At 38.6% G+C, this 14371-nt stretch overlaps 1 protein-coding gene across 1 annotated transcript; it reads left to right on the top strand.

The window, feature by feature from the left end:
- The first annotated feature begins 2370 nt into the window (after positions 1–2370).
- Positions 2371–13916, top strand: SERINC1 (serine incorporator 1). Its single transcript, XM_063310537.1, has 10 exons — positions 2371–2532; positions 5538–5699; positions 6229–6389; positions 8066–8145; positions 8543–8680; positions 9542–9711; positions 9816–9906; positions 10288–10429; positions 10900–11130; positions 11560–13916. The coding sequence occupies exons 1-10, from the start codon at positions 2494–2496 to the stop codon at positions 11696–11698; spliced, it is 1353 nt and encodes a 450-aa protein (XP_063166607.1). The 5' UTR covers positions 2371–2493; the 3' UTR covers positions 11699–13916.
- Positions 13917–14371: the final 455 nt, after the last annotated feature.

The raw sequence follows: 14371 nt of genomic DNA on the forward strand, positions 1-14371 counted from the left end.
TGTTGGCTTTATCTATATATACTGTGGGAAGTCTCATCTTAACCATGGCATCTAACTTTGCTATTAAACATTTACTAGAGTCTCTTACATGTTTTATCTATCTGCTTTATACATAGTTCATATGTTAAAGAATAAAATAGTCTGTTTTCAAGCATGGAAATAATAAGCCAATCCCCTTCTCAAAGTTATTTCACTGTTCAGATTGTTTCCTGTGCACTGCAGAATTAAGAATACAGTATATGAACTCATTTAGGTTTTAAACAATGATTGTATGGCTTCATTTATACACTTAACAAGAAAGTCTAGTTGGACAGTGTAATCCTATGCACCTGTAGTCATCAGTAACCCTACTGAATTTAATGGGGCTTATTTTATTCCCAGATAATTGTATCCAGGCTGTAGCCTTAGAACCTTGATCTTCCTTTTGCAAAGAAACAAAGCAGGGTAAGGCCGTTGTCATGGAAGTGACAATCACCTTTCCTTTGCTAGAAATGTGGTTTCTGTGTGAACATTTATATAAATAGGGAAATATGCCCACGCAGCTTCACCTTAGTAATGAGTAGATATACTGAGGTCAGATGTCTGTTGAAACTGATACTTTGAATGAAAAAAAAAACTGTTTCAGGCTGGTGAGTCAGTCATTGAAACAAAAGTTTATTTCTTGTCCAATACTGACCTCTGGGAAGTAGGGCAGAATTGCATTCTCTGCAGAAGTGAACTACAGCTCATGAAAGTTTATGCCTTTTAATAAAATTTGTTAGTCAGAAAAGGTGCTACCAAATTCCTGATGCTTGACACTTTGAAGAAAGAACTTTGGGATTGCCTTCTAAAGAACAGGTAGAACTAGTAGGAAGAATTAAATATGAAAGGCAGAATCGTTATATGAACATAGCCATGGTGCACACTATTAAGAGATCAAGGGGATTTATATCTGTGCTGGAGAAGGTCAGAAGCCACCTGTCTTATACATTTTTCTGTCTATTCTTGCACTGTTTTAGTTTCTCTTGTTTCTTTTTTAGACTTGTATTCTATCTGTTCTATATTCTGTATTTTGTGTTTTAATTATATCTTGAAAATTAATAAAGCTCTATGATTAAAAAAAGAGATCAAAGAGATAACTTGTTTATCAACCAGTTTGCTGAGGTCTGCATGCATTTGGTGATGTGCATCTCTTAAAGCAAAGAGAGTACTGTGTAAACCATCTTGAGTCCTGTTTCTAACCATCTGTTTTTCACTGCCATTGCAATGGATTTATAGTTTGAAAAGAACAGAACCTGAAGCTGCTTTAGGTACACTGGATCCCAAGCCATCATCTTTGCACAAAAATGGCCTTATTTTTTATATATGTCATTAAAATAACTTACTCTGATGTCTGATGTGAAAGGTCCCATGTGCAAGCACTGAGTCATGTCCAACCCTTCAGGGGGACGCCACTTTTGTGACATTTTCTTGGCAGACTATAGCGGGGTGGTTTGCCATTGCCTTCCTCAACCGTCACATTCCCCAGCAAGCTGGGTCTTCCTTTTACCGACCTCGGAAGGATGAAAGGCTGAGTCACCCTGAGCCAGCTACCAGAGAATCCAGCTTCTGCTGGGATCGAACTCCTGTCATGGGGAGAGTTTTCGGCTGCAATACTGCCACCTACCACTCTGCGCCACACAGGGCTGTTACTCTGATGTCTATAGATAGAGAGAGAGAGAGAGAGAGAGAGAGAGAGAAACTGTTCTATTTTTTCCACTTCCTCTTTCCACTAAGCAACAGCCTATACTTGTGCTGGGAAAGAGAGGGTGGATAATAGAAAGAAAAGTTGTGTTTTTGTTTTTAAACAGATGTTCTTTAGGGCACATCTTTAAAGTGCAAAATCAAACATGTGTTACGATTTCCAATGATAATGCAATTTGGGGAATAACCGAATAGCCTGCCCTTACCAGGCCGGGCAAGCTACTTTTTCAGATCCTCATCGGGGTAGAGAATAGGTTACTAGCCCGAAGTGTCTCGCACAAAGCTCCTTCAATTTGCAGCATCGGATTAACATCCAGACGCTTCTATCAGGCGTCTCACACACCCAACGCGGGAGTTCAACTGCGTTTGTCCTCCACGCTTTGCAATGCCTTAAGCAGATTCTCGCCTTTTTGCTTTTATCCGAGACACGCGGCGGAGGCGGCTGATCCTGTATTTCTGCATCGTTTTCCTACAGGCAGGCAGCTTCCACTTCCTCTATGAAGGAGTGATGGTGCGGGAAAGGAGGGGGAAGCCAGTTAACAAGAACCCGGAAGATAAACGCCTCTCTCTCAATTCAAACATTAACTCTCTGAGCCCGAAGAGGCGGCGACAGGGCGTCTCTTTCTCCGTCGACCTGGAAATGACGCTCAGCCGCTATCGCTGCTGCTGCTGCTGCTGCTGCTAGAAAGACGGGCAGGAGAGTAAACAAGCCCCTGCTGATCCGTCTCGCCGTCTCCATCTTTAAAGGGCCGTCGCAGAGCGAGGAGCAAGATGGGGGCAGTACTGGGCTTGTGCTCCTTGTCCAGCTGGGTAAGGAGGTGCCGGGTTGCGGCGCCTCTTTCTTTTCTCTCCCGGCGCCGGTGGGGCTCGGGGTGCGGGCGGCGGCGGCGGCGATGGCGGGCAAGCATTGTCTCTAGAGGCGCAGGCGGGCTGCAGGGCTGGACTCTCTCCCCAACTTCATCCTCGCCTACCCTCCTTTCTTTGTTAAGATAAAACAAGCTCTTTTGGCTTTATTTTCCGTGTTTCCCGATTATTGGATTATACCATTTTTCTTTGCATTCCGTCTCCGAATAAGACCGTCGAGGTAGAACTTAATAGCGTTCTTCAAGCGTGGCTAATATCCTAATAAAATTCTAGTGCGGTGCAAAGGCATTCTGCTAGTAAAGGAAGAGGTAGGTGAAGTCGGCGTCATTCTTCACTGCAGTACCTTGACATTTCTTTTTCCCTGGGTTTTCTGGGGAAGAAACACGTGGTGTCTCCTGATTGTTGCACTTTGTGTCCTAGAGGCATCATTTGTTTTCTTTGTTCCTACTTGCCCATCCTTCGTGATCCCGAATTTTACTTTGCCTGATGTTGCTAGAATGACAGGAGAAAACTATCCTAAAGTCCTTTTGAAAACGTTCATACAATACTACTTTTTAGCTCTAGTGTGTTCGGATAATGGTTATTTACTAGTAGTGCTTGAGTGCAGTTTGTAGCTGGGCCTGTTTTCCTTTGGAATGGGATACAGAAAGCATATGATACCCTTTAATATTCAAGTTCAGTGTACAAATTTACAGGTAGGTAGAAGTTACCTCTGGCAGATGTACTCAATTCACAGATCCTATATGAGAGTTTTAAGATAATGCTGTACACAGGATCTTCAAGATGCTTACAGAGTCCCCACTTCAGTCCTCTGGCCTATTTTCTGTTCCACTCCCATATCCTTCAGAAGCTATTTAAAAGCAATTACATGTTCATCTTCTAATCTATTGCCCTTAGAATGCAAAGACCTAGGAGTAAAAAATCATAGAATACATTGAATCCCTCAGGTCTTTCCATCACAAAAATCTTCTCGATCCTCTCTTCACAAGAGAAACTGCTTGGATTTTCTGGCCTCGTCTTTATTTCATGCTGCATGCATTTTGTCTGGTCATATACACAGAAGAAATAAATGAAAATCTACAGAGCGTATTTTATATAATTTCCCCAACAGTATGTGAGTGTACCAGCTCCACAAGGAACAGCATATATTTTTTTTTTAAAGTAAGAGTTTTACTGCAGTTTTGAAGATACCACAGCTGAGCTAGGAACAGATCAGTGGAGTCTTTGGATCACAGACAACTAGAACTGTTTGAATTGATGTGGAGTCCTTGTGTGGTAAGGCCCTTGGTCTGTTATAACCGGTGCTCTGTCTTTTTGCAGTCCTCGACATAGTCTGGCAACATAATCTACTGTCAGGTATGATAGATGATTATTGAGGCAGGCCTTCTCCTTAAAAAAAAAAAGTCTTACCTCTTCCAGGACAATTTCTGGCCATTTCCATTTTCTTTCTTGGCTGACATTTGATACAACCTCAGGCGAGAAATGGCTCCGAAGTGGACATCCACCTCAGTCTCAACTCTGTAATACAATTTATACATCCCACTGTGACCACACTCTAATATGTGTATGTATATTGGGGTGTTAATGAAAAATTAAATCAATAACTTTTTGACAAAGACTGAGTAGAGTCATCCACTTATATCTTAAAACTAAATAATTATAGAGGATGTGTGGTATTGGGGAAGTGAAAAATATCAAAAATAACCTAGAACAGTAATTGTTTGCCTGGATAGCTCCTGCCAACCTAGCAGTTCGAAAACATGCAGATGTGAGTAGATTAATAGGTACCACTTTGGCGGGCAGGTAACGGCGTTCTGTGTAGTCATGCCGGCCACATGACCACGGAAGTGTCTATGGACAAACGCCGGCTCTTCGGCTTTGAAACGGAGATGAGAACCGCCCCCTAGAGTCGGACACGACTGGACTTAATGTCAAGGGAAACCTTTACCTAGGAAATTTAATAGAATGTTCCTTCAGTTTTTGTTAATACCTGAAAAATTGGTTGACTTAGGGTGAGGGTTTGTCCTGGACTGGAAATTCTCTCAAATATGTTTACTAAGACGTAATATCTATGTTGTATTCAAATATTGAAGTATTAGTGTCATGGAGTAAAAGGTTGATTTGGGGTTATACATAGCTTGCAGTCAGGATTATTTCAATTGAATTTAGGTTTAAGACAAAATAAACATAATCAAGGCTTTCCATGTGTTTTTCCTCCAAAGCATTCTTTTCAACATATGAATATACAGTTTGTAATTCAGATTATATCTTTGAAACCCAGCATAAAATAAACACATACTTATTTTTAATACTTATTTTACAAGGCTTAAAAGGCACTCTGAACAGCCTATAATCCCCATCTTTATAAACTCCAATTTAAACAAAAAAGAACTGAAACAGTCCAACAGTAGTGCATGAAGGTGGTACTTGCTCTGTGACTGAGATTCCACTTTTTGTTGACTGTGGTGTGAACAGTACTTTTGGCGAGGAGAACAATTAAGAGCTTTTTATGAGTAGTCTCTTCCTTCCACATAAACTGGCAGTCATGGGAATGCATAAGGGTTGATATTGCAACATCAGCTCTGCTGTTTCTTGCTTGTGACATAATGCTCTAAGAGCCCAATAAACATCTTCAGATTTCAGATGTCCAGTACATAAACATATCTCCTCTAGATGACAAATTGAAATATCTTAGGCACCCAACTGGGCAAGGTTATCCTATCAGATATATTGGACCACACTTCCCATAACTCTCAGCCACCATATTATGAAGCACATCCAGATGGCTCTAGGTGGGAAAGACTGATTTAGGATTATTGGTCACAAATTATAGTTAATTGACGGGGTGCTATTTTCAAATATTGTGAAATCAATTAAGCAAACAATTAAGTCGGTGACCAGGGATCTTTAACCATATTGCTCCTTGTCTTCTTCCTTCTTTCTTTTATCAGATACCATGTTTGTGTGGTAGTGCCCCCTGTCTACTGTGTCGTTGTTGTCCCAGTGGAAATAACTCCACTATAACAAGATTGATATATGCATTCTTCTTGCTTCTTGGAGTGAGCGTTGCATGTGTAATGTTAATACCAGGAATGGAAGAACAACTGAAGAAGGTCAGTTCATTACTGAGACAAGTATGGTAAAATTATTTTGGTACAAACACTGGTGTCTTGCATCTACCTCTTCTGAAGAATTCTTGCTCTGTATGCTATTGATCAAACATGAGTCATTGTCTATGATAGTATAGTAAAGGCCATAATGCTTGCATAATGGCTTAGGAGAATAAAGCTTATGTTTAGAATGATAAGGAAGGAGTCTGGAATGTTCAAGCTAAACAGCAAAAATTAAAACGAAAGTATCACAGCCCTGCTGAAGCAAGCACTCAGTTCCTGGAAATATCTTGATTTTCAGAACCTGATTGCAAATCTGTGTCTATATATGGTTTTTGAAAACAATGTAGTATCTATCTGATGTGCAGTTTTTGTATTGTAAAATATGTGGAATGAATCTATTTATTTGGAAGGTCTCCAGTTTGCCCTATAGTGAACACATGAAATAGTCACTGATACTTACTTATTACAAAACAGACATTTTGGATTCTTCATGAATACCTTTTAATAAGTTTTATGCTGTTTGTTACAGATTCCTCGGTTCTGTGATGGCCAGGTGAATTGTGATGTTCTAGTAGGGTACAAAGCAGTGTATCGTGTATGCTTTGGTATGGCTATGTTCTTCCTCTTGTTTTCCTTATTGATGATCAAGGTAAAGAGCAGCAGTGATCCAAGGGCAGCAGTCCACAATGGGTAAGGAGGAAATACCTGCTTGTGTACATGTACTTGTATCTCTGTATTTGTTTCACTTGGTGCTTTCCAGGTATGTTGGGTTGCAGATTCCAGAATCACGCTGGTTGGAGAGTTGCAATCCTAACAAAAATATGTGGTTGGAGAAAGCTGCTATGTCACAGCTAGACATAGTAGACAGAAACTTAAAAAAATGAGAGGATACAACATACTCAAAACCCACAATAATGATCCAACATAAATTTGGTAGAAGCAAAACACTTCCAACAGGACAGTAAGTCTCATCCTATTGGTCTATGAATTCAGATGACTAAAATGGCCAAATGAAATGACTTATTAAATATTAGCTCTGTAATGGATAAATAAAAAAACTCTCAAAAAAACTAGAACTCAACATGACAGTGATGTAAGTTTCAAGATACACAAAACAAGTTTTAGCTTTTCACTTACTGAATTATGGCTATGCATTATGGCTATAACCATAATTTTGGCTAAGAGCTTCTATAAATTTAAACTCATGGGACAAAGGAAAGGGGTTGCTATCAGCCTATACCATGGCAAGTAATTTCTAGCCCAGGCAGCTCCCTGGCACCTAAAGCAAAAAAAAAAAAAAAAAAGGGGGGGAATGCATGGGAAATGGGAATGCTCCAATTCCCAATTTTAAAATCTTTGAAAACAGGCCAAAATCATGCCATTTAAATTTGCCAGTACAATTCTCAGATTAAAACAACAAAATAAAAATGGCTGTGACAGAACAGAGCCTTCCCATATGTCTCTCCCTGCCTCCCCAACTGAAAAATAGGCCCCATACTTTAGGTAATTTTACTAGGTGATTGATAAGCCTTCTGTGAACCACCAGTCCATCAGAAGGTCCAGCTGCTATCCAGAAAGGATTGCTCACCCTGTTCTACAGCATGATTGCTTGTATGCGTCGTTGAGATGTTCACCTGGCTGCCATGGGGAACTTAAGACCAAGCCACTTAGTCTGAATCTGAATGGTAATTCTTGTATTTTCACAGCACCAAGTGTTTGTTTCCAATAACTAGCCAAATCTTTAGTGCTGGGCATATATTACTGTAGCATTCAAAGTAGTCCACCTTCAGTCATACGATTTGAGTCAGTCATACCTTCTCTCAGTCCAACCCAAGGGTGGTGGTTGTGGGGAAAAATTGGAGGAGGGAGAACTATGTACCACCACTTTGAGGTCCTGTACAAAAGTCAGGATATAAATCTAATAGAGAGATAACATTTTACATTGTGTATCCTGTACCTTGTAGATGTAGGCATTTTCTCTAGGAGTATGACTGTATAGATAAGTTCCTTTTGTAGAGAAACAGCAAATAAGGTTTGACACTCATGACTCTCTACCTGTTGAAGCCATGGATAAGCCAGGGTACAGTATATAATGTCTTTTTATTTGGGAGATTCTGTGCTGAAATTGCTCATCAGAGGAATATGTTATAAAGGGCAGACTTCATCCACTGCGCTGCTGCCTGCTGAATTTACATGTGGATGGTTATAGTCTTATAGCATTTTCTACCCCAGTTATATAAACAGTGTTGTTGCTGTCGCATCAAATATAATGGAATTGATAAAACTATAATATTCAAGAATTATTTTGGGTTAAAAATGTTGTTAAGTATTACTGTCACTTAGATTGTATATGGTGATTCTTTCAGATTCTGGTTTTTCAAGTTTGTCACAGCAGTTTCAATCACAGTGGGAGCATTTTTTATTCCAGAAGGACCCTTTACAACCGGTAAGATTGCACAAAGTCTCTAATATTTCAGCAAAAGTAGTTTCCTGTGGCTTTCTTGGGCTCTATAGAAACCTTATTTGATCACTTTTCTGTTCTGTGCTGTTTTGCTGATGGATGAACAGCCCATTTGGCTAACCCCTATTCTCATTCTTAATTAAGCTACTTATAAATATTTGTAACTGCTTTGTATCATGTTCCTCCTACAATTGTTGTCTCTCTCTTCTCCCTCCCCCTCCTGTCCCATTTTGTATTTTCCCTAAGGTCCATGAGGGGTACACTTAACTATTTCTTAGCCACAAAAAGGTACATTGATTGCTCTGAATCAAACAGTAATAATGATTTGGTGCTAAAAATAATCCTAATGCAAAATTAATATGTTTTCTATTATTTTTCTTAGTATGGTTTTATGTAGGCATGGCTGGAGCCTTCTGCTTCATTCTTATTCAGCTGGTTTTACTTATTGATTTTGCCCACTCTTGGAATGAATCTTGGGTTGAGAAAATGGAGGAAGGAAACTCAAGATGCTGGTATGCAGGTATGTCACAGTTTGTGGTTAAATATGACAAGGTTGGTTTCTTTGGTCTTAAACTGAAATGTATGAAGCCATAATCTTAGTTTTAGGAGTTATGAGCTCAGAATGTGCTCTTGATCTTCATATCCTTTTTTTTATGTTGTTCCTTTGAGTCAGTGTTGACTCTTGGCAACTGCCTGGACTAGTCCCCACAGTTTTCTTGACAAGATTTCAGAAGTGGTTTGCCCTTGCCTGCTTTTTAGGGCTGAGAGAGAGTGACTGGCCCAAGGTCACCAAGCTGGATTCGTGCCTAAGGTGGGACTAGAACTCATGGTCTCCCGGTTTCTAGCTTGATGCCTTAACCACTACAGCAAACTGGCTCTACCTTTATATCCTAGTTACTTGCAAAATAATAATATATACCCATCACCAACCTAAAATAAGGATTTTGCATTTTTCACAATCCTTATGATACCTGATACAGGAGAATTGTGGGAATGCATTTTAGCCCCAAATAGTGCAAGAGCTTTCCTCCCACATACCAGTTGCCCAGTATGAATTCTCCCCTCTTGTAGATCTAGTTTTTGTGAAAGGCCAGTTGCCAATGTGCTGAATGTATGCATTAGTACTTAAGAAGATCCGATGTCATTTTGCTAACCCTTTCAGACTAACATTCCTCAGCCTGGTGTCTTTGAGCTGTATTACATTTAAAATTCCCAACCATCATGGGAAAAATGTGAAGGTACCAGATTCCCTGGGGAATTAGCAGTTACAAAAGTAGCATAGTTTAGCTTTTATTTTTAAAACAGCCCAGTAGTAAAACCTTCTTCAAGGATGCTAATGCAATCTGAATCCCCTTTTGTTCTTGTTTTTTTTTTTTTTCAGCACTGCTGTCTGCCACAGCCCTAAATTATCTCCTGTCTCTGGTGGCAGTTGTCTTATTTTATATCTACTACACTCATCCAGTAGGCTGTTCTGAAAATAAGGCCTTTATCAGTGTCAACATGATGCTGTGTATTGGAGCATCTGTAATGTCAATTTTACCCAAAATTCAGGTATGAGTTTTTAACAAATATTTAGAGAATGCTTGAAAAATTTTAAGCAATCTTTTTTCAAAGTTCTAGTTGGTTGTTTTGCTTCTCTCTCTCTCTGCATATAGGAATCACAACCAAGATCTGGCTTGTTGCAATCATCTGTTATCACAGTTTATACAATGTACCTTACTTGGGCAGCAATGACCAATGAGCCAGGTAAAAAGACTAAATGATTTTATAAACATATTTTCTATACAATTTTGTAATAAAAATGGCTCTGGCAGAACATTTTTGTTTACCGCTCTTAAAGATACTTGAGGTATTGTGCATGTTTATGAGCGTGGTTGACCTAGCCAGATTTCATAATGGAGGCTAATTTAATTGGCACACCATTCCCTTATTCTCCTCCTTTATATATAATGTAAGTCTACATACAATGCATATGTAGGAGGCTGTTCATAAGCATGGTTCTTTATCGTTTGTGCATTATTTACATAAAGTATTGTGTCTATTTTAAATACAGATTCAATTTCAATGAGAAATTTATATTCTGTTAATAGCTTAGAATGTCAATTTTTTATGCCTTTACCCATCTAGACAGACAGTGCAATCCGAGTTTGCTGAGCTTAATTGGATATAATTCGACAAATCCTCCAAGCAAGGGTCAGCTTGTACACTGGTGGGATGCCCAAGGGATTGTTGGGCTCATTCTGTTCTTACTGTGTGTTCTCTATTCAAGGTGAGTGGAACTTTCAGAAAACCCTTCTACCATATTCAGCTGTTAAACTCTGTACCAGCTGGATTTTTAGTGAAAATACTGTTTTTCTGGATTTGTTTCTACATGGCAACCACTTTTTGACTACTTGCTTGTGTCAGAAAAATGAAGTTTTGATTTTGGGTTTTAATGATTAAATGGTTTGACTTGATAGAAATAACATTACTAAGGTTTAACTAACGGTAAGAGATTATATTTACAAATGTATTCATATCTGTATTGGAGAAGGTCAGAAGTCACTTTCTGTTTCTGTTCTCTGTTCTGCACTTTTATAGTTTGTCTTTTTTCTTTAGTTCTGTATTCTGTCTTTTCTATATTCTACATTTTGTATTTTAAATATATTCTGAAAATTAATAAAGTTCTTTACAAAAAAAAAAAAAGAAAACCTCTACATCGGCTGGATTTTTAGTGACTACCCACTTTTCCATTTGCAGTATCCGAACATCTAATAACAGCCAAGTAAACAAACTTACACTGACCAGTGATGAGTCAACGCTGATAGAAGATGGTCTTCCTCGGAGTGAAAGCTCTCTTGACGATGGAGATGATTTACACCGTGCTGTTGACAATGAGAAAGATGGAGTTACTTACAGTTATTCTTTCTTTCACTTCATGCTTTTTCTTGCTTCACTTTACATCATGATGACATTAACCAATTGGTACAGGTATGTAGATTTATAAAAAATTGGGAAAATACAACTTTTTTGTGCCATTTACATTTTTTTGACATATCCCCACTACTCTTTGTTTTGAAAGTGCTTTTCATTTATGAAACTTGAAATGAGGCAGCAGATCAAGTACTGGACTTCAGAATTGGATCCAGAACTCTGCATATAGAATAGGCAGAGAGCTTTTGATTTCTGCACACTATTCTAGTCCATTCCCCATCAGTTTTCTCTGCTGCCCAGCCCCACCCCAATCTTCCTCTGAGAATCAGTGTGGTGGGGGTTGAATAAGGGAGAATTGGACCAATCCCTGACAAGTGGTAGAGGGGAATATCTGCAAACTAAGTGAATTCTCTTTTGAAAGTGATTACCTTGTTCTCACAAGTGAATCCGGAAGCCCTTTCCACATTAATTTCCCCTTTTTTTCAGTCCTGACCCTGCCTCTGCATCAATGACCAGTAAATGGCCATCTGTCTGGGTGAAGATTTCTTCCAGCTGGATCGGTATCGTCCTGTATGTGTGGACTCTGGTAGCTCCGCTTGTTTTAACAAACCGCGAATTTGACTAAGCCAAGCAACTTTTCTGAAGGCTTTTATTGTTTTGTTGCTTATTTGATGCTAATGCTACGCTGTATTAAGAAATAATTGTAAATATGTGTTTGTGCACTTACTATTAGTGTAGTTCATCCTGTGTATTATGCATGGTAAGTTTAAATCAGGTTATCTTGCCATTTCAATGACTGTTTCCTACTTTAGCTTGAATATGATTGCTGCTAAATTCAGGGCCAAACTAGAAGTGGCGACAGCAGTTCCATAGGCTTTACTTAACAAAAGGCAAGCGGGAAACAAAATAGGAAGATTGCTGTGTTCCACCAGCAGTTGTTAGCAGTCAAAGTGTTTGCGGAGCACCTTACACTTACCTAGTGTAAGGTGTAATGAGCTGCGAAAGTGCTATTGCAAGCACATGCAAAATCTAACTGTTTGATGTGTTACTTGCATGGGGTGAAAGTCCAGCAAGTAGCACCGGTAGTGTTTTAATTAAAGAATTCTCTGATTTTATAGAAGTGAGGTATCTGACCTTTAAAAGCAAAATGGATCGCCATTTATTTCTCCCTTGACACCTTTATTTCAAGGGCAGTTCTGATACTCGATGGGATCTGTTTAAGAGGCGGACATGCAGAGAGAGGATCTTAGATTATAATCTTAGAGGAGAAGCATTTAATTTGCTCATCTTTGTGTCTGTTATCTTTATTGTGTCTGTTATTTTAAAATGGGGATGCACCCTAATTTCCACACAATGGGATTTTTTTTCTTTTTGTATTTTTGAACACATTGAGAGATAGTCGTTTCATCTGCATCTGCTTTATGTGAGGACTGTGCCAAAATGGGAGGAACCCGTATCAGTGATTCGGGGAGAAAATTAAAAGTAGGATAGAATGTTCTTCTTCTTAGAGGGACCAGACCAGTTTAAAGAGTCACCTGCAGTGTTACTAGAATGTGCAGTGCAGTCCTTGCACTGAATTGGGTGATTGATTGATTGATTGAATTGGTTGAACAAGGGAGGACTAGAAGTTAGTAATCACTATACAGTATATTTGTTAAAATAGTTGAAGCAACCAGTTTAAAGGCATTAGTTTGTTGGGTGATCCCTGCCCCTACTTTGAAAACGTGTTGTGCAAAAAGAGGGACTGACTTTAATTTTCCAGTGAGAAGAACGAAGCAGACATAGTCAATACAGTTAGACTGCATTTATAATTCAGAATCTATTTTCACGGAAGTTTCTCCTTTTCAAAATTCTACCCTAAAAGCCATTCTGTTTAGAGGTTGATAAAGTTGTCACACAAGCACCTAAGAAACCAATTATTTGCTCCTTGCCTAAAGAGTGTGCCTCTCTACATGATGTTTAGTTTAACTACAGGACTTATATTAAAAGAATCTGAAGCAGTCATAGTTTTACTTAAAATGGATGGAAAATCTTGAATTTTCTACCCATGAAAAATAGTTGCATTTTGTACACATTGTGTTTGAAGTGGAATGCAGTGTTAGTTCTATTAATAATGCATGTTATTGAAGTTATTTTTGTATCCACTGAATTAAAAAAAACCCTTTAAGTATTTAAAGGTGGTATTAGGCTGCTTGAAAGCAATTCAAACTGAGGCCTAAGGGTCTCAAGTCCCTCACTGCTAGTAACTGTAAAATAACATAGGAAATGCTGATAAAGCATCAAAAACAGGAACAGTAATCTTTCTGGCTTAGTGATTGTTAGTTTGCAAGTAAGAAAAAATTAGACTCATTTTAATAACAGCTGGATGTATTGACAGGTATTAATATTCTTAAAAACATTTGCATTATTGCAGCTGATATCTACAGTGATGCCATGTTTTTTCTGCACAGGATATTAAATAACTTTTAAGTAACTTTATTTCATCTTGTTACTAGTCCGGTCGGGTGCAACGCAGGCAGTCTTTACAAGTGCAAATTCTTAGGACTATATACTTAGAAGCTATTGGTTCTACTTTGCAAAGTGCTTGAAAAATATTCAGCTTCTGGTTTTTGTTTGTTTGAACTGTAACTACATCTACACATTGCTCCAACTTGATTTCTCCAGTTCGATTTCAACTGCAGGTATTTTCTCCAAATTCCTGAGTGTTCCTAATTGTTAAAATTTATTCAGTTCATTGTAATACACAGAAAGGCTGATGAAATTGAACCTAAATGCAATTACTGCTTAGTCACTTGAAGTGTATATGCTGTAGCTATCAATAAACATTCATATTGGCTATTTAATCTTGATATCTCTTAAGATGCACCTTTGGGGTTAGTTTAATGAAGCTGTAAGAATTGCATGGATGGAGACCTCAACCTGGTTTATCTTGGCTATTTGATCCGTTATAACAATGTGACTATGGTCTCAATATATTTTTAGAGGAATTAAGTCAGGTTGCTTCGTTGACCTTCAAGAAAACATGTAGCAACTTCTTGATGGAAGTAAGTTAAAAGTGCCTGGTACTACATGTTGGATCTCCAGTTGATTCTATAGAGAGGACAAAAAGTATGCCATGCAGCATTGGATGCCACCTCTTGTATTCTAACTGAATATAATTGATAGAATAGGGTAATGTTTTTATTTAGCCTACAATGTAGGCAGTTGCAACAGTGGTTTAACTGTATGGCAGATTTGCTTTGTGCCTTCACAGCAGTCTTGATTCCTGATGACTACATGGACAAGTCCAGTGTTCTTG

Source organism: Candoia aspera, chromosome 1, assembly GCF_035149785.1.
Source record: "Candoia aspera isolate rCanAsp1 chromosome 1, rCanAsp1.hap2, whole genome shotgun sequence".
Lineage (NCBI taxonomy): Eukaryota > Metazoa > Chordata > Lepidosauria > Squamata > Boidae > Candoia > Candoia aspera.

What these genes read in the sequence shown, in the direction of transcription:
- SERINC1 (XM_063310537.1), top strand. Translation starts at nt 2,494, where the DNA reads ATGGGGGCAGTACTGGGCTTGTGCTCCTTGTCCAGCTGG. An exon ending in CTCAAGATGCTGGTATGCAG is followed by an intron (nt 8,681 to 9,541) that starts GTATGTCACAGT and finishes TTTTTTTTTCAG; the next exon opens with CACTGCTGTCTGCCACAGCC. An exon ending in CTGTGTGTTCTCTATTCAAG is followed by an intron (nt 10,430 to 10,899) that starts GTGAGTGGAACT and finishes TTCCATTTGCAG; the next exon opens with TATCCGAACATCTAATAACA.